The 21,486-nt window shown below is 34.1% G+C and overlaps 2 protein-coding genes across 2 annotated transcripts; both read left to right on the forward strand.

Annotated features, from left to right (window-relative positions):
* Positions 1 to 6,309: 6,309 nt before the first annotated feature.
* Positions 6,310 to 7,245, forward strand: LOC138397060 (olfactory receptor 6C2-like). The gene has a single exon (XM_069490932.1). It carries the CDS (start codon positions 6,310 to 6,312, stop codon positions 7,243 to 7,245), a length of 936 nt encoding a protein of 311 aa, XP_069347033.1.
* A 12,876-nt stretch (positions 7,246 to 20,121) lies between these two features.
* On the forward strand, positions 20,122 to 21,057 carry LOC138396991 (olfactory receptor 6C2-like). Its single transcript, XM_069490833.1, has one exon. It carries the CDS (start codon positions 20,122 to 20,124, stop codon positions 21,055 to 21,057), a length of 936 nt encoding a protein of 311 aa, XP_069346934.1.
* The last annotated feature ends 429 nt before the right edge of the window (positions 21,058 to 21,486 follow it).

The raw sequence follows: 21,486 nt of genomic DNA on the forward strand, positions 1-21,486 counted from the left end.
AGGAAGAAATAAAACTCCTGAACAAACCAATAACTAGCAGCAAGATTAAAGCAGTAATAAAAAAAAAAACTTCCAAAAAAAAAAAAGCCCTGGACCAGATGGATTCACAGCCAAATTTTACCAAACCTACAAAGAACAGTTGGTACCCATCCTGTAGAAATTATTCTATAACATCCTCCCCAACTCATTCTATGAAGCCAGTATCACCTTAATACCAAAACCAGGAAAGCACACAACAGAAAAAGAAAACTACAGAACAATATCCATTATGAATATAAATGTAAAAATAATAAAATACTAGCAAACCAAATTCAACAGCACATCAAAACAATAATCCACCAGGACCAAGTGGGCTTCATCCAAAAATGCAAGGATGGTTCTACATACATAAATCAGTAAATGTGAGTCACCACATAAACAGAAGCAATAACAAAGACCATACGATCATCTCAATAGATGCAGAAAAAGCAATCAGCAAAATTCAGCACCCTTTCATGATAAAAACCCTCAACAAACTAGGCATAGAAGGAAAATGTCTCAAAATTATAAAAGCCATATATGACAAACCCACAGCCAACATCATACTGAATGGGGAAAAGTTGAAAGCATTCCCCCTGAGATCTGGAACAAGACAAGTGTACCCACCATCACCACTTCTATTCGACATAGTGCTAGAAATCCTAGCCAGAGCAGACAAGAGAAAGAAACAAAGTGTATCCAAGTTGGGAAAGAAGAAATCCAACTATCTCTTTTTGCTGATGATATGATCTTACATCTATTATAGAAAACCGCAAACTCCACCATGGGCAATATACATAACCTAAATTTTGTACCCCCTTAATATGCTGAAATAAAAAAAAATAAAATGCCTAGGAATATACTTAACCAAGGAAGTGAAAGATCATTACAAAGAGAACTACAAAACACTGAGGAAAGAAATCACAGATGACATAAACAAATGAAAAAATATACCATGTTCATGGATCGGTAGAATCAACACTATTGAAGTGTCCATACTATCCAAAGTGATTTACAGATTCATGCAATCCCTATCAAAATACCAATGTCATAATTCACAGATCTAGAAAAAATAACTCTACACTTTATTTAGAACCAGAAAAGAGCCCAAATAACCAAAGTAATCTTTAGCATAAAAAACAAATCTGGAGGCATCACTTTATCAGACTTCAAACTATACTACAAGGCTATGCTAACCAAAACAGCAATATACAAAAATAGAGGCATGGACCATTGGAACAGAATAGGGAACCCAGATATAAAAGCACCTACCTACAGCCAACTAATCTTTGACAAAGCAGACAACAACATACACTGGGGAAAAGAAGCCCTATTCAATAAAGGGTGCTGGGAAAATTGGATAGCCACATGTACAAGAAGGAAACAAGATGCCTATCTCTCACCACTCATAAAAATTAATTCAAATGAAAAAAAGATTTAAATGTAAGACACAAAACCATAATAATTCTAGAAGACAATATTGGAAAAACTCTTCCAGATATCAGCCTAGGCAAGAATTTATGAAGACCCCAATGGCAATTACAGAGCCAACAGAAATAAATAAATAGGATTTGACTAAATTGTAATAAAAAGCTTCTGCACAGCCGAGGAAATAATCAACAGAGTAAATAGACAACATACAAAATGGGAGAAATTATTCATAAGCTCTACATCTGATAAAAGGCAAATATCCAGAATCTACAAACAACTCAAGCAAATCAGCAAGAAAAAAACAAAAAACCCATTAAAAAGTGGGAAAAAGACATGAACAGAAGCTTTTCAAAAGAAGATAGACAAATGGCCAGCAATCGTATGAAAAAATGTTCAACATCACTAATCAAGGAAATACAAATTAAAACCACAATGAGATATCACCCTACCCCAGTTAGAATGACATTTACTAAAAAGTCTGAAAAAAAATAGATGCTGGTGGGGATGCAGGAAGAAAGGAACACTCATGCACTTTTGGTGGTACTAATTAGTACCTCTATGGAAAACAGTATGGATATTCCTCAAGGAACTAAAAGTAGACTTACCATTTGATCCAGCAGTCCCACTACTGGGTATTTACCCAAAGGAAAAGAAGTCATTTTATCAAAAGACACCTGCACTCGGATATTTATTACAGCACAACTCACAACTTCAAAGATGTGGAATCAACACAAGTGCCTATCAATTCATGAGTGGATTAACTCATGAATTGGTGTATGTATATTGTAGAGTACTACTCAGTCATAAAAAAGGATGAATTAATGCTTTTTGCAACAATCTGGATGTAACTGAAGAGTATTATCCTAAGTGAAGTATCTCAAGATTGGAAAAACAAACACCACATGTACTCACTATTAAAGTGGAACTAACCAATGGGCACACGTGCACAGAGGGAGATAAAACTCATTGGAAATCAAGTAGGGAGGAGGAAGAACAAAGAGAGGACCAAAAACATACCTAATAGGTATAATGAACACTATTTGAGTGATTGACAAAATTATAGCCATGACTCAAGCATTACAAAAGAGATCCATGTAAAAATATTTGTATCCCCTTAATATTTTGAAATAAAAAAATAAACCTTAAAAAGATAACATACTTGACCAAAAAATACACTATGGAAATCACTCTAACAAGTGTGAGAATTTCCTTTTATATTAGAATTATTATGTTCTATTAGAATTAATAACTATCATTTTATTATCACTAATGTCCCTTTTACATATTTTTATTGTGGAAAATGAAAGTGAATCTAAATTTGTTTTAGGCATCAGTTAAACAATGGTGACATATTTCTATAGTAATTTTTAATATTAGTATAATATATACAGGTACATGAATTTATAGTAAATTGATTTTAAAATGTCATGGACTATCAAGATATTGACATTAAATCAATTATAATAAATTATTATAATTAATTTTATATATAAGTTCATAGATTAATAAATAATTTAGTATATTAATTTCATGTATATTAATTTAGAAAATGTTTAGGAGCTTAATATTTTATGCTATATAATCAATTATAGAAGTTATGACATTAATGTTTAGTTTAAATAGTACCTCTAAATATATTCATACATTTGTTTTAAAAAAAGTCTGAAAGTGTATAGTCTATGACATAAGCAGTACAGGTTATATAATTTCACATTTTTTTTACTTTACTTGCCTAATTAAAATTTCCCAAGTAAAACAAATGTTTCATTTAACAAACTAATGGATGAGTAATGTGGTTTCTTTATGCTCCTCCTATATGGTAGATCTTAATTTAAGTCATGTGATAGTAAAAATGGGCTAAAGTTGTGTTTTATAATGACATTCTTCTGTCTGACTGGCCTTTATACATTGCTGCAACCTTCTGTCTCCGAGGACACTGTCTCCAAAGAAGTTGGCAAACTTTGTTTAACCTCAAATTTTATTACTCACAAGATTCATTAGTGACATTGTTTCTGGGTCACCAGGGACTCTGTTTATTCATTTAGCTGTGTTTTTATCAAATGAGGCAAATGTTAAGCTAGATATAAAAAATATGCTCTCTACCTTGAGAGGTCAGAATGGCAACTCTCATGAAACTGGAGAAGATTCCTGACATTTCACAGCCTTCATATTATATTTTTTCTGGGTTTTTTTGTTTTTGTTTTTTTTTTTTTTTTGAGAGAGAGTGTTCATAAGGCAACAGGAAGTCCAAGTAATTGGTTGAAGATGAATACTTTAGAGAGGTCTATGTATCTTAGAGTTGTCACAAATGTGACAGCAGTGAAAGTGGCTTCATAAGCAAAAGTGACCAGAAGTTCATATGAAAATCTTCATCCCAACCACCGTTTTCAATTTTAGGAGTTTTAGGATTTCATGTGTTTCACCAACCAATAAAACCATGATTGACAGTCATAATAGTAAGTGACATAAAGTTTCTCATTTTAATTATACTTTATTTGTTGTAATCTGAGTTTTATTATGCTCTGGAAGGAAAAACATATTTTACTTATCTCTTCAAAATTTTAAGTGTGAGTGATAATTTCTATATCTGGTAGAGCATTCATTTTTTTCATTTTATAATATGGTTTCTCTTGGATATATAAATGTTATTGTCTGAGAGATTTTAATGCACAAGAATGTGTAGACATTTAAATGTTAAAATTTGATAGCTACCCAGAAATATAAAATATTACATATGTTGTCAACCTCACATCAAAAAATAAAATATATATGCATATAATTATGTTAGTACACTTCTAATTCCCGCAGAAGAACTACAAATTGGCTGAAGTTACATCACCTTATTAGAGATCCCTGTTTTCATTTCAAACATATGGTTTGAAAGTAATATGAACAAAAACCAGTTAGTCACACTTCACTATAAATATTTTTTATACCTTGTGATACCCTAAAAGGAAAAAAAAGGAATTTTTTAGAGCATTGATTAATGTCCATTGATGATAGGTCTGAGGAACTTTACTCAGGGATGTGATGCCTTTGTTGCCTGAGAGATCAGAAGGAGGGCTGGAGAAATAAATTAAACCAGAAGAGTGTGCAAAGGCACTTTCTCTGTTATTAGCTATGAAGGCAATAAACAAAAGCAGAAATGTTGATCCTCTTTAAAAGTAAATGTAAAAAAGAAACTCAACAGGGTCAAAGACAGAGAAAAGTTTTTAAAAAGTTAATATAAAAACATTTTGAATCAGGAGTCCAAATAGAAAGGAAAATAGCTTTGCTGGTGTCTGGAAAACATGCTACAGATAAATCCATTTAGACACATTTGCTGGACAATTGAAAATATATCTGGGACTGTGTTAGTTGCATGGGTTATTATGCTATTATGGTGAAAAAGACACACATTCCATGATCCCCACAAATGAATATTCTTTCTTAAGTGTCAAATAGTAGTAAGGACTGTTTTCAATGGGGATTACAGCTAGCATAGTCATCAGATTTGCAGGAAATTTTCCAGAGGGCTTAAAACTGAAGATAAAAACCAATGAAAAAAATAGAAGTTGCTCAGGTGAGTGGAGGATGGAAAATAAATTCTGTGCAAAGAATTTACTAAAACACCTGATACATTGAATGTGCTCAATAAATGTAGTCTATTATCTGTATTGAAAGAACGTATTAAGAACAGGAACAACTGCATGAAAGATGGAGAAGGTGGTGAGTTTTATTTGTGGTGTGGTGAATTTGAAGTCCACGTGAAATGTTCACATAGATAATTCAGGTTGCACCTGAGAATCAGAAAGGGACATCACAAAATAAAGACACAGGTTTAATAATCATGTAAGAACTGATGAAAATACGGAGTGAGTATGGGTATGTTGAGAAGTAAAGAAGAATAAAAAAACTAACAGATTTTAATAATTTTTAATGGTATAAAACAAACAAAAAACTCAAATGGAGGCTCTCCTGACCTCATAACTACCAGAAGAGAAATATTTTCTAACTGAATATGCAACAATCCCTCCAAATTTGATTAATGATGTGTACTTGCATATTTGTCCTTGGCTATGTCATAATTCCTATTTCATGTCTTAAATCAGATTAATCATTTTCCATGTTCTCTTTTTCCATATTTTATCTCTCAGTTAATATTGATCTACGTAAGCCAAAGAGAAATTCAAATAGGATGTGCTGGGGGAAAAAAGGAAAACACTAACAAGCAGATAAAAGGATCACAAACATATGACCTCTACTATCTTTGAATTTTATCTGAGCAAATCATGAAAGTCTAAATGTAAGCTATGCATAAGGATAAGTATATTGTGCACTAAAACATTTTGTATTGTATATCACCATGGAGTGCCTAAGGATAGGGAACCTAAGGAGAAGCCAGTGTCAGTAGTCGGGTGGGGGAAGTTGTGTGCTTGTGTGTGTGTACGTGTGTGAATGTATACACACATGCCACAGTTTAGTTGTGTTCAGGGAAGAAAACACTCATATGCAATAAGCAAAAGCAAAAAACGAAACTTTTTAAACACAGAGCCAGAATGGAGACCTCAAGTGACTACAGTGTATGAATAGTAAAACCAAGTTGTCTAACATATATTAGCACTTTAAGAAGGAACGATGTGTCAAGAAAATGTATCAAACAGAGAATTCTTGTGAGTCAAAGGACATCTTTGCTCCTCATGAAATGACAGACCTGTAGGAGTTGAAAGTAATCCTTTACATAGCGTGCATTTAAAGTGTAAAAAAATTTAAAAATCATAAGAAAAATCTGAATATGATAGATTCAATACTGTCAAAACAATCTGTAACAAAATGTCTCTGAATGTTACACTCAGGTCTGGCAGAAGTAAGAAATCGGAGATGAGGAACAAAACAGTAACAACGTTCATTCTACTGGGACTGACGGATAACCAACAACTGCAGGTTCCGATTTTTATCTTTCTCTTTCTCACGTACATGCTGAGCATAACTGGAAACATGACTATTATCTCCCTCATCTTAGTGGATTCTCACCTTAAAACAGCCATGTACTATTTCCTACAAAATTTCGCTTTCTTGGAGATCTCTTTCACATCCGCTTGTATTCCCAGATACTTGTACAACATAGCAACAGGTGATAGGATGATTACTTATAATGCCTGTGCCAGCCAAGTATTTTTTACTGATCTTTTTGGAGTAACCGAATTTTTTCTCCTGGCCGCCATGTCCTATGACCGCTATGTGGCCATCTGCAAACCGCTGCATTATGTGGCCATTATGAGTAACACAGTCTGCAGAAGACTTGTCTTTTGTTGTTGGGTAGCTGGTCTGTTTATTATAATCCCTCCACTTAGCCTGGGCCTAAATCTGGAATTTTGTGATTCTGATACCATTGATCATTTTATCTGTGATGCATCTCCCCTCCTGAATATCTCTTGTTCAAATACTTGGTTCATGGAACAGACTGTTATCATCTGTGCAGTGCTGACCCTCATTATGACACTTATGTGTGTAGTTCTGTCCTACATTTATATCATCAAGACAATTTTAGGATTCTCTTCTGCCCAGCAAAAGAAAAAAGCCTTTTCCACCTGTTCTTCCCACATGATTGTGGTGTCCATCACCTATGGCAGCTGCATCTTCATCTATATCAAACCTTCTGCAAAGGAAGAAGTAGCCATTAACAAGGGTGTGACAGTCCTCACTACTTCCATCGCCCCCATGCTGAACCCATTCATTTACACACTGAGGAATAAGCAAGTCAGACAAGCCTTCAATGACTCAATCAAAAGAATCATAATATTTTCCAAGAAATAAGGGATTGTGAAGTCCAATAAACATGTATAGCGAACTTCCCAAATTCCTTAGGTTAACTTTTCAAAACATTCTCATTCATCCTAAGCTAGTGACATCTTTCCCACAAACCTTTTCTAAGATCACATCCTTCCATAACAGGCATATTAAAATACCTTTTGAAAATTTAAATCCTGACTTCATTTTCAAATTGGAAATACCAAAAAACAAAATACAATAAAATAATCAGAAGTATATCTCCAAATTAGAAATATCAAAAGAAAAAAAATAAATTAATAGATTTTCACATTTTTCAGCAAAATAAGAAGTATTGGTAACCATTGTTTCTTCCAATACAAAACTTCCAAGTGATTTTTTTAGGACAGGTACTATTTTAGGCACTAAAAATAGAAGAGGGAAGAAAACCAGCAGAAAACCTCCTCCCATATACCCTCAGAAGTAAAAAGAAAAAATTTTATGTTAAAGAAAACAAAAAAATTAACTTGCAACTAAAATAAATATTTTCATCATGAAAGAAAAATATAAACCTTATAATTTTGGAAAAAAAAATCTAAAATACTAAAAATTGAAAATTATAAGATTTTAAAGTATATTGAATTATTTAAAGTTATAGGCTTTCCTCAAAAAAATACATGAAATTAAAAGGAAGATGGTAAAAATGGATAACTATTTTGAGAAATTTAAATATTTCGATATTGCAAAAAAGCTCCAGATGTATTAATAGATATAATGAAATGTCAACACAGGATGTTGCTAAAATGAGCAAGTGCTTGTTAAAAAATAAAGTAAAAGAAATCAAGAAAAAAAAGCAGCTAAATATACTTGATCTTGGAAACTTAGAAAATTTCTAAAAGGAATATGAAGAGCTATACATAAAGATATTGCATTTTATGATATAAATAGCTGTACACAATAAAAGCACAAAGTGTTTACCACATTTACTCCAAAAAGAAAAAAGAAGCTCATACAGCTCATCATCTGAAACTATTTCTCTCATCTCAATGTACTCCAGGCATTTGAACCTACATTTCTCCTCTGCTTTTGTGTCTAGTCTTTTCCTTATGCTGTTTACCTATCAAAAAATACATATATGCTCCTCATTCATTTTGTATCTTTAAGTTCTCAATCTAAAAGTCACTTTTTTGGGGAATTATTTCCTGCTCAATCATACATGTCCCCAAAACACAAAAGATTCACCATGAAGTAATGGTCTATGTGCCTGCTATTATAACTCTCTTTATCTGCCTATATCATTTAGTGGATTGTCAATATAGAAAGCAGAGACTCAAAATTGTTCTCTCGAGTAGGAAGTGTCTGGCCTTTCAAATATGTTGAAAATATGCCTTTCTCAACTATAAAAACAATATCAAGCACAGTTGAATGACTACTTATAACACAAAATGAAGGGTAAAATGTTTTAACCAAAAAAAAAGGAGAGAATTAAATGTGTCATCAAAGTTTTTGAAGTCAAAGACGAGTTTGATTATAACATAAATGTTTCTTACATTTTTGTATGCTGCTATAGTGAAAATATAGTTCAAATTTATTATATACTTATATGCATCTATAACCTTTAGTGTCATTTTTATTCATTTTTATTATATATAAATATTTAAGATATACAACATGATGTTTGATATACATATACATAGTGAAATGATTACTACAGTCAAGCAAATTAACATACTCGTCATCTCTAACAGTTATCCTTTTTGTATGTAGCAAAAGCACCTAAAATCTACTTTCTTATCGAATTTTCTATATACAATATAATATTTTTTTATTTTTATTTCAGCTTATTATGGGGGTACAAAAGTTCAGGTTATATATATTGCCCATGCCCCCGCCATCCCCCCGAGTCTGAGCTTCAAGCGTGTCCATTCCCCAGACAGTGCACATCGCACTCATCGTGTAGGTATACACACATCCCTCCCCCAATCCCCATCCCCCCGAGTCAGAACTTCAAGCGTGTCCATTCCCCAGACAGTGCGCATCGCACTCATCATGTACAATACAATATTACTAAGTATAGTCTTCATGCCATACATTAGGTTTCCAGATATATTCATCCTTAATAAACATAAGTTTGTACACTTAGACCTATATCTTCCCATTTTCTTTCCCTCCTTGCCCCTGATAACTACTGTTCTATTCTCTGTTTCTTTATATTGGACTTCTTGTAGATTCTGCATATAAGTGGGATCATGTAGTAATTTTTCTTTCTATGTCTGGCATATATCACTTAGACTAATGTCCTCTAGGGTCATTCATGTTGTCACAAACAGCAGGATCTCCTTTATTAAGGCTGAAAAATATTCATATATATTAATATATACACCACAATTTCTTTATCCATTCATCTGTCAATGGACATGAAGGCTGTTTTCATCTTGGCTATTGTGACAAATGCTTCAATGAACATGAGAGTGCAGATATCACTATAAGTGATGATTTCATTTTCTTTGAATATATACCCATTCGAGAAAGTATTGCTAGGTCATATGATAGTTCTGTTATTTTTCTGAAAACATACCAGAAGTGTTTTCCACAATGGAAGTACCAATTTACATTCCCATCAACAGTGTACAAGAGTTCCCTTTTCTTCATACCCTTGCCAACACTCATTATCTATGTCGCTTTTATGGCAGCCATCCTAACAGGTGTGAAGTGGTTTAAATTTGCATTTCCCTCATGATTACTGATGTCGAGCATCTTTTCATATGTCTGTTGTCCAATTTTATGTCCTCTTTGGAGAAATGTCTGTTCAGGTTCTTTGCCCACCTTTTAATAGGGTTATTTGGGGGATTTTTTTTATATTGAGTTGTGTGAGTTCCTTATATATTTTGGATATTAAAACCTTATCAGGCAATGACTTACACTTGTAATCCCAGCACATTGGGAGGATCACTTAAGGCCAGGAGGTAGAAATTAGCCTGGGCAACATAGTGAGACCCCATCTCTATAAAATATAAAAAGAAAAGCTATCCAAGTACGGGAGCATGCACCTGGAGTCCCAGCTACTTAGAAGGCTGAGGAAGGAAGATCTCTTGAACCATGGAGTTCAAGATTGCAGTGAGGTATGATCACGCTACTGCATTCCAGCCTGGGTGGCAGAGCAAGACCCTGTCTCTAAAAATAATAATAATAAATAAATAAATATAAAAGCTTATCAGATATGTGGTCTGGAAATGTTTTCTCCTGTCCCATAGGTTGCTTTTTCATTTTATTGATTGTTTCCTTTACTGTGTAGAAGTTTTTAGCTTGCTGAAGTCACTCTTTTTTATTTTTGCTTTTGTTAAATGAGTTTTTGGTGTGATACCCAAAAAATTACTGCCAAAGGAATAAATTTAACCAAGGAAGTAAAAGAGCTATAGACTGAAAACTATAAGAAGTTGATGAAAGAAAATGAAGACACAAATAAGTGAAAAATATGCCATGTTCATGTATTAGAATAATTAATATTGTTAAAATGTCCATGCTACCCAAACCAATATATATATTCAATACAATCACTATCAAAATTCTAATAGTATTTTTTACAGAAATACAAAAAGAATCCTAAAGTTTGTGCAGAACAATGAAAGATCTTATATAGCCAAAGCAATCCTGAGAAAGAAAAACAAAGTTGGAGGCATCACACTTCCTCATTTCAGATTATATTCCAAGGCTATAGTAATAAAAAATAAGATGCTATTGGCATAAAAACAGACACACAGACCAATGGAATAGAAATAAACCTAGAAGCCCGGAAATAAACCCAAGCACATAGGGTCAACTAATTTTCTACATGGCCAGCAAGAAGACACAATGGGGAAAAGATATTCTCTTCAATACATGATCCTGGGAAAGCTGTATATCCACATACAAAAGAATGAGACTGAACCCTTACCTTACCCCAATACAAAAATCAACCCAAAATGAGTGAAAGACCTAAAAGTAAGACCTAAAATGTAAAACTTCTAGAAGAAAACCTAGGGGGAAAGCTCCTTGCTATTGGGCTTGGCAATGATTTTTTTTTTTTTTTGAGACAGAGTCTCACTTTGTTGCCCTGGCTAGAGTGAGTGCCGTGGCGTCAGTCTAGCTCACAGCAACCTCAAACTCCTGGGCTTAAGCGATCCTACTGCCTCAGCCTCCCGAGTAGCTGGGACTACAGGCATGCGCCACCATGCCCGGCTAATTTTTTGTATATATGTATTTTAGTTGTCCATATAATTTCTTTCTATTTTTAGTAGAGACGGGGTCTCACTCTTGCTCAGGCTGGTCTCGAACTCCTGACCTTGAGCGATCCACCCGCCTCGGCCTCCCAGAGTGCTAGGATTACAGGCGTGAGCCACCGCGCCCGGCGGCAATGATTTTTTGAATACACATCTTGATAATCTTCTAAACGTCACTGAAAGGATCTCCTCTACTTATCCTCATTTTATAAATGATCAGAGTAAGTATCTGTCTTATATAGAATACTTGATGGCCTACTGTAACAGACTCCCAACTTAACTATAGCCTATGATAATCAGCTTTTTTTTTTTGTCTCTTAAAAGTCTCAACTGCTGAAAACAGGGAAGGAGAGGCAAGATAGTAGATGAGAAACACCTCCAGCCAGAGTGTCTCTGCAAGAAGGAAAGATTTTAGATGAAAGTGGAACAAAAAGACAGGTAGACAAACATAGATCAGATGAGGGTCAGAAAGAAGGGTTCCTTAACCTACAGGAGACTCCCTGGGAAGAGGTTGCAGAGCAGAACTGGAAGGAGAAAAGCATTGGCAGAGTCTAAACCCTGAGAGGCCTGGAGACTAGCAACAAGTTTAGAAGGCGTGGCTAAATTTCCCCTCCCTTGCATCTTGGACTGCTGGTGGGCTCCTGGGCTGCTGGAGAGACCTGCCGACACCAGCCCAGAGACAGGTGCTACCAGTGAGTGGTGAGCCTCTTGTGGACAGGGCGCTGGGCTCCCACCTCCCTCTGTAGGGATCGTCCCTGAGCAAGAATTGGCTTGAGCTCAGAGTCAGCGAAGCTGGACGTGCTTCTTGGGTCCAAAGGTCAATGGGTCCAGAACGCTCCTTGAGGCTAGAAGTCAATGGGTCCGGACACGGCCCATTGACTGCTGAATGCTTCTTGGAGCTAAAGGTCAATGGCCTATTGAAATAGACAAACTGTTTCCTATGGCAAATAGCCAAGGTGTGTCTCATTGTCCTGCACGTGGGTAATGAGGTCCAAAGGTTAAGATGCAAACGGTTGCCTTCCCTTGAGCAATTTCCATAAGAAATGGAACATATTGCCTCAGGACCCTAAAGATAGTCACGTACCAGGAAGTAGCTGCTGGACAAAAGGAGTATAAAAATAAAGTGACTGCTGCTTTCCATACTGCAGTCTTTACCATCTATGTGTGTCCGTGTGTTTTTTCTGTGTGTCTGTATGTATGTTTAGGTGTTCATCCCCCGTTCTGTAATCGGGCCGCAACACCCTCAGAACACATGCTGCCCCACAGACCCGAGCCCATTGACAGGCGCCATATTGCTTCATTCTCCCCCTCCCTTCCCCTACCCACAGCTGCCAAGACAGACAATTTAGCCACCACTTGGAGGCATCAACAGAGAATGGGATCTTTCCTTTTGGGGCCCTGCAGAGGACTGAGGGGTACTCGGACTGTAAGCTCTACCCAAAAACCAGTGAATATATGTTTTTCTCATCAGCTCATGGGACATTCTCTAAGATTGACCATATCCTAGGCCACAAAGCATGTCTCAAAAAATTTTTAAAAATAGAAATTATACCATGCATCTTCTCAGACCACAGTGGAATAAATTAGAAATCAACTCCAACAGAAACACTCATCTCTACACAAAGTCATGGCAACCAAACAACCTTCTGTTGGACAATTATTTCATTAAGGAGGAAATCAATATGGAAATCAAAAGATTCTTTGAACTAAATGACAAAGGAGACACAAGATATCAAAATCTGTGGGACACAGTCCTGAGAGGAAAATTTATATCCATAAATGCCTATATCCGAAAGACAGAAAGATCTCAAATCAACAATCTAATAAATCATCTCAAAGAACTGGAAAAGGATGAGCAAACCAACCCCAAACCTAGCAGAAGAAAAGAAATAACAAATATCAGAGCAGAACTAAATGAAATCTATAACAAAATAACTATATAGAAGATTAATAAAACAAAAGGTTGGTTATTTGAAAAAATAAACAAAATTGATACTCCTTTTGTTAGATTAATGAGAAGCAGAAAAGAACGGACTCTAATAAGCTCAATCAGGAATGAAAAAGGAGAAATTACAACTCATACCATGGAAATACAAAATATCATGTATGAATACTATAAAACTTCTATGCACATAAACCTGAAAACATGGAGAAAATGGACAAATTCTTAGAAACACACAGCCTCCCTAGGTTCAACCAGGAAGAAATAGAATTCCTGAACAGACCAATACCAATTGCCAAAATTAAAGCAGCAATAAAAAAAAAAACTTCCTAAAAAGAAAAGTCCCAAACCAGATTGTTTCACACCAGAATTTTACCAGATCCACAAATAAGAACTGGTACCTGTCCTGCAGAGATTATTCCACAACATCAAGAAGGAAGGAATCCTCCCCAACACATTTTATACAAAAAGTAACTCAAAGTGAATTAAAGACTTAAATATAAGACCTTAAATTATAACACTACTACAAGAAAACACAGAAGAAAAGCTCTACAATGAATAGACAATTATTTTTTTGAATATGACCCAAAAAGCACTGACAACAAAAGCAAAAATAGACAAATGGGATTATATCACTCTTAAAAGCTTCTGCACAGCAAAGGAAACAATTAACAAAATGAACAGAAAACCCACAGAGTGGGAGAATATATTTGCAAGCCCTACATTTGATAAAAGGTCACTATCCAAAATATATTTTTAAAAACTCCAAGAACTTAATGGCAAGAAAATAAATAACCCAATTAAAAAATGGGCAAAGGACTTGAACAGACATTTCTCCACAGAAGACATACAAATGGCCGACAGGTATATGAAAAAATACTCAATATTACAAATCATTAGGGAAATGCAATTCAAAATCCACCTTTGAATTAGTAAGCTGTGGTATATGTATACCATGGAATATTACTCAGCTATAAGGAATGATGAAGATACGACATCTCTATGGTTCTCCTGGAGAGAATTCGAACCCATTATATTAAGTGAAGTATCCCAAGAATGGAAAAACAAGCATCACATGTACTCACCAGAAAATTGGTTTCCCTGATCATCACCTAAATACACATCTGGGAACAACACCAATTGGATGTCAGACTGAGGTGGGGGGCGGGGGAGGGGATGGGGGTATGCCTACACAATGAGTGCATTGTGCACCGTTTGGGGAGTGGTAACACTTGAAGGTGCTGACTCGGGAAGGGGGGGTGGGGAAGGGAGGGATATATACCTACATGATGGGTGCAATGCGCACGACCTGGGGAACAGACACGTCTGGAGCTCTGGCTTGGGGGGAAAGGCGGAACAGGAGCAACATATGTAACCTGAAATTCTGTATCCCCCATAACAAGATGAAATAAAAAAAAAAAAAAAAAATCCACCTTTGAGATATCACCTCACACCTATTAGAATGGCTATATCAAAAAGATAGCAAGTGTTGGCAAGGATGTGAAGAAAATGTGCCCTTGTACGCTGTTGGTGAAGAGATAAATTAGTACAGCCATTATGGAAAATGGTATTGAAATTCCTCAACACATTAAAAATATAACTACAGAACCATAAAATCCAGGAATCCCACTTCTGGGTATATAGCCAAAGAATTGAAACCATATGACAAGGAGATATCTGCACTCCTATGTTCATTACAGCATTGTTCACAATAGCCAAGATATAGAATCAACATAAGTGTCCATCAGTAGATGACTGGATAAAGAAAATGTGGTATACAGCCATGTGCTGTATAATGACATTTTGGTCAACAATGGATCACATATACAGTGGTGGTCCCATAAGATTGCAACTGAGTAAAAAAAAAATTCCTATCTCCTAGTGATGTAGCCATTGTAACATGATAGAGCAACACATTACTCATGTATTTGCATGATGTTGGTGTAAACAAACCTACTATACTGCCATTCATGTAAAAAGTATAGCAAATATAATTGTGTATAGTACCTAATACTTGTTAATGATAAAATAAATGACTGTATTACTGGTTTCTGTACTTACTATACTATAATTTTTATCATTACTTTAGAGCATACTCCTACTTACAAAAAAAAAAAAAAAAAGTTACCTATAACTTAGGCAAGCCCTTCAGGAGGTAATTCCAGAAGAAAGCATTGTTATCACAGGAAATGACAGCTCCATTCGTGTTATTTCCCCTTCCAGTGGGACAAGATGTGGAAGTGGAAGACAGTGATACTGACCATCCTGACCCTGTGAAGGCCTTAGGCTAACATGTGTTTTATGTCTTAGCTTTTAATTTAAAAAAAAAGTTTAAAAGGCAAAAAAATGAAATAGAAAAAAAATCTTACAGAATAAAGGATATAAAGAAAGAAAATATTTTTGAACAGCTATACAATGCATTTGTGTTTTAAGCTAAGGGTTATTACAAATGAGTCAAAAAATTTTAAAAATTAAAAAGTTTATAAGGTAAAAAGTTATAGTAAGCTAGGGTTATTCTGAAAGAAAGAAAATATCTTTTATAATTTTATTTTAGCTTAAGTGTACATTGTTTATAAAGTCTACAGTAGTGTACAGTAGTGTCCTAGGCCTTCACATTCATTCACCACTCACTGACTGACTCAAACAGAGCAATTTCCAGTCCTACAAACTCCATTCATAGTAAGTACCCTGTACAGGTATAACATTTTTAGCTTTTATACCGTATTTTTACTGTACCTTTTCTGTGTTTAGATATGTTTAGATATACAAATACTTACCATTGTATTATAATTACCTATAGTGTTCAGTACAGGAACATGCTGTACAGGTTTGTAACCCAGGAGCAATAGAATATACCCGTATAGGCGAGGTGTGTAGTAAGCCATAATATCTAGGTTTGCATAAGTACACTCTGTGATATTTGCACAACATTGAAATCACCTGATGATGTATTTCTCAGGATGTATGTCTGTAGTTAAGAGACACATGACCGTATATGCACAGTATATAATACTATTCAGCCATGAAAAAGAAAGAAATCCTGTCATTTGCAATGACAAGGATGTACCTGGAGGACATTACGCTGAGTGAAATAAGCCAGGCACATAAAGGCAAACACTGCATGATCTCGTTTATGTGTGTAATCAAAAATTGTCAAACTCATAGAGAGTAGAATGGTGGTTACCAAGGGCTGGGAGGAAGGGAGAGTGGGAGGGCGGGAACAGGCTGTTTTTGGTCAAAGGGTACAAAGTTTAAGTTAGACAACAGAAATAAGTTTTTGAGATTTATTGTATAGCTGGATGATAAAGTCAGTAATAATGTGCTGTATATTACAAAATAGTCAAGAGAGGAAATTTTAAATGTCTCACCATAAAAAAGATAGGTAAACTCAATGATAGATATATTAATTCACTTGATTTAATCATTTATCATTGTATGCATGTATCAAACATCACATGGTACCCCATAAATGTGTACTATTATAATTTATTAATAAAAATATTAATAATAAATATATATATTTAAATGAATTTCAAATATTCTTGTACTTAATTGAATTATAAGGTAAATTTATTTAACCTCATTATATTTTATGCAGTAGATTCTACAATATCCCTTTTCCAGAAATAATCATAAAGACTATTTTATGGAAGAATTAATTTCAAATTGGTGTGGACTTTCCAATGGATTTGAAGCCATAGAGATTCTGGGGTATTAGTAAGTTTTAACACAACTTAAACATCTAAAGTGCTAGTGCAGGAAAATAAATTTATATTTCTGCTTTCCTTCAGAATATGCTCATGGTTGTTGAATCTAAGAATGTTTGTTGAATTTAATTATTTATTTTGACTGAAGAAGTTTCATAGTTTTCATTATAAGAATAACTGATTCTGAGAAAATAAAGCTGAATAATATTGAAAAAAGTCTTAATATAATCTATTCACCTTATAACAAATTGATAAAGCAGAAAGGGAGACCAAGGATCTTTCAACTGCTTGACATGATAGGAATTAATTTTCAAAAATTGAACTAGGTTTGCTTTTTAATTATATTCTTAATGTTTTTCTACTAGTCTTTTAAAGATGATTCTTCTGTCTCTAAAGGCTCTGTTCCCACTGTTACTATGTTAGGTTTGATTTTTTTTTTCCTCCAAGTTCATTACACAGATGATTCATTAGTGATTTTTGATCCTGGGTCACCAAGGACCCTTTTGCTTATTAACGTTTTTGCAGATTTGGCAAATGAAATAAATATCAAGCTTGAAATTAGAAAATCCTCTCTCTGAGCAAAATAGTTCAGAATATCAACTCTTCGAAAGCTACTAGGAGTTCCTTTGGACCCACTTTTCTTTTCAGGGATGAAAATTAAAAGGGAAAAAAAAGCTAATTCTTATGCTTATGATAGTACCATGTTTTTTGTGAGAAAGGTGGTGCAATTGATTAAAGATAGAAAACTCTAGATTATGCATTCCCAGGCTACCATTACTGTGGGAGTGATCACATTCAATCACTAGTGAGCAGAAATTCTCAAGCTAGCTTTGAACATTATATTCATTTTCAAATTATAGCTATAAGAATATTTGTAGTTAGACAACTAATAGAGGGAGGCTATGATTAACTAACAGAAATGTAAGTACGATAAATTCTATTATTTCAGTTACATTTTCTTTAATAGCTGGGTCATATATAAATGAGTCTTTCCTGAATGTATAAAATGTAGAAATGGAAAATCTAATATGGATAGTAGCTAAACATCATTTTTAGAGTGCTTTAGTCTTGGATCCTGTACAGGCATTGATAAGATTATTTTAAGCAACAATAAATAAGAGGTCATCTAAAAGTAGCATAATTTGAGTGCCATGAAAAGTAATAACATCCCCCAGGCACAAATTTCTAGAAACTAAAAACTAAAAATTAATGGCCGAGTATGTGGATTCTCAGTAAAATTGGAGATTGGGAGACAAGGATGGAATGGGGAAACATGGAGCATTGGAGGGAAGATTACTCCAGATAGGTAATTCATGAAAAGTGTTTATTTTAGTATCTAACATATAGTAAACGTCAATATTAGTTTGATTATTAAAAATACAAGAAGAGAAATATGATGGAGTGTGGAAAAACCAAGAGTATCATTTTGAATTTATGTTTGGGGTGTATTTTATTGTATGACTGAGATTTTGAAGAACAATCACTTTTTGGAGATTAGGCCTTCAAGAAAATACCCAAAGACAGTGTACATGTCAAGAAGTAAGAAGTTCTAAGAACTATCAACATAACAGCAACCAGCAAGAAAAGAATTGTCTAGAAATTACAAAGGAAAAAGGTTACAGGTAAAAGATATATGTGGCAATAAGGCAAGATATGAGAGAATTCTATGAATGTAATGTGGTTAAAAGTACACATTCTACTTAGGAATTTCAACTAACAGAAAAAGAGAGGTGTTCAATAATCTTTGGTATAAATTGTTTCATTAAAATCAAAATATGATTACAGTATATTGATGATTGTACTGTACCTAAACCAAAAAAAAAAAATCACTGTGGACCAGGTCATTGAAATAGTTAAAATATACTTATTAGTCATTATCAACCAGGTAATTTTATAAGTACTCTGTGTATTAACTCATTTAATTTTTCAACAAAGTAAGTATATGAAGGATAGTATTATTTTCATTTTAAGATTACAAAGCTGACTCACAGTGAAATCAAGCCATGCATGCAGAAATGTTTAATACTGATATGAAAAATCTGATATTTTTGTACTTAGTGATATTAAAAATAGTATTTTGGAATATGCTCCAACCTTAACTAAACAGATTTAAAGGTAAAAACTGTGATAATTTTGTACAAAGCTATGTATATTATACTTGATATATATTCTCATTCTATACAATAAATTCATCATCAAAATATTCCCTTTCTTCCTCACAACAGTAGGAAAAGAGTATAAATTTTTAAGGAGTTATTTTTTTATTGTGGCAAAATATACATAACAAAAAAATTACCAATTAAACTATTTTTAAGTATTTATTTCAATGGCATTGAATACATTTGCATGGTTATACAATCATCTCCAAGAATTTTTCATCATCCCAAACTGAAACTGTACCTATTGAGTGTAATTTTAAGTGGAAAATTATGAGGGATAGTTAGGGGAATGGGTAAGGAAAAATTTATTTAAAGAAAGGACAAATTTTAATAATTATAACACTAGCGCACAAAATCTTAAGCAATGTATGCAGAGAGCTTGTAGAGTGAACTCAAACTATTTGTGTTATATTAATATTTGTACTTTATCAATAACAAAACTTTAAATAAACACATCAAGATGATAAAGAAAGTTTAAGATTTAAACTTTGGATTCAGCCTGTGAGTAGGGAAGAACTCTTGATCTCACAAAATATTAGCATTCAAAATTGTTTAAAAACTTAAATCCAAGGTGTGATTAAAGTGAAATATAAATTGGGGAAAATATATGATGAGAAGAAAGCACCCTTAATATTTTGAAATGCAGTATACGTAAAGTAATCTGATTTTTTTAATATCCTAAAATGGCACACACACAAAACACACAATTGTAGAACTTAAAGCTATCAGTGTATTCATTATATTGGAAACAAAATTTTTAAATGCATGTGAATAGTTTTACAAAGTTTTCCCTCCATTAATTACCACTCTATGCAAATATATCTGAATTTTAAATGCAGATTGAAAAGAAGCAAATGATGAGAAACCATACAATAACAACATTCATCTTACTGGGACTGACTGATGATCCACAACTGAAGGTTGTGATTTTCATCTTTTTATTTCTCACCTACATGTTGAGTGTAACTGGGAACCTGACAATCATCTCCCTCACCTTCATGGATTCACACCTTAAAACTGCCATGTACTTCTTCCTACGAAATTTCTCTTTTTTAGAAATCTCATTTACATCTGCTTGTATTCCCAGATACTTGTACAACATATCAACAGGTGACAAGACAATTACATATAACAACTGCGCCATTCAAATTTTTTTTACTGATCTTTTTGGTGTAACAGAATTTTTTCTCCTTGCCACCATGTCCTATGACCGATATGTGGCCATCTGCAAACCTCTGCATTATGTGACCATCATGAACAACCAGATCTGTAGAAAACTCATTCTTTGTTGCTGGACAGCTGGCTTACTGATCATACTCCCACCCCTTAGCCTGGGTCTGAATCTGGAATTCTGTGACTCTAATGTTATCGACCATTTTGTCTGTGATGCATCCCCCGTCCTAAAGATCTCTTGCTCAGAAACATGGCTCTTAGAGCAGATGGTCATAGTCTGTGCTGTGTTGACCTTTATCATGACCCTTGTATGTGTAGTTCTATCCTACATATACATCATTAAGACCATTCTACAATTTCCTTCTGCCCAGCAAAAGAAAAAGGCATTTTCTACTTGCTCTTCCCATATGATTGTGGTGTCCATCACCTATGGAAGCTGTATCTTCATCTATGTTAAGCCTTCAGCAAAGGAATCAGTGGCTATTAACAAGGGTGTGACAGTTCTCACTACTTCCATTGCCCCTATGCTAAATCCTTTTATTTACACCTTGAGAAACAAGCAAGTAAAACAAGCCTTCAATGACTCAATCAAAAGAATATCATTGCTCTTAAAGAAATAAGGGAATTTGCTAATGTAAAAGAATCTTAAATTTTCACAAAAAGATGATTGGTTCTGAAGTATATATTTTTAAATGTTTACCTCTTTTCTTTCTTCGCAAAGAAGCAGTTTCAGTACAACATTTCTCAAAAAGAAAACGTACTCTACTTCTAGCAAACACAAGAATGACTTCACATATTAACAAATCCTAACAAAGCCACAAATAAAATAAAACAAAGCAAAATAAACAGAATCAATGAGTTCATCATATAGTTGGGATTGAATAATTATGCTTATTGCCTTCTCCAAGTCTAACTTTCAAAGATCCTTCTTAATGCCAGACAGTATTTCAAAAACTGGGATAAATTAGAAAATCCATAAATATCTTATCCTTTCATGCCTTATATTTTAGTGAGTATATGTGACCAGCACATTAAATAAAATTTACATA

The sequence above is a fragment of the Eulemur rufifrons genome, chromosome 16 (genome assembly GCF_041146395.1).
Source record: "Eulemur rufifrons isolate Redbay chromosome 16, OSU_ERuf_1, whole genome shotgun sequence".
Taxonomy (NCBI): Eukaryota; Metazoa; Chordata; class Mammalia; order Primates; family Lemuridae; genus Eulemur; species Eulemur rufifrons.

Bases quoted from the DNA above. Each gene is read 5' to 3' on its own strand.
- LOC138396991 (XM_069490833.1), top strand. From the start codon at position 20,122: ATGAGAAACCATACAATAACAACATTCATCTTACTGGGACTGACTGAT.
- LOC138397060 (XM_069490932.1), top strand. From the start codon at position 6,310: ATGAGGAACAAAACAGTAACAACGTTCATTCTACTGGGACTGACGGAT.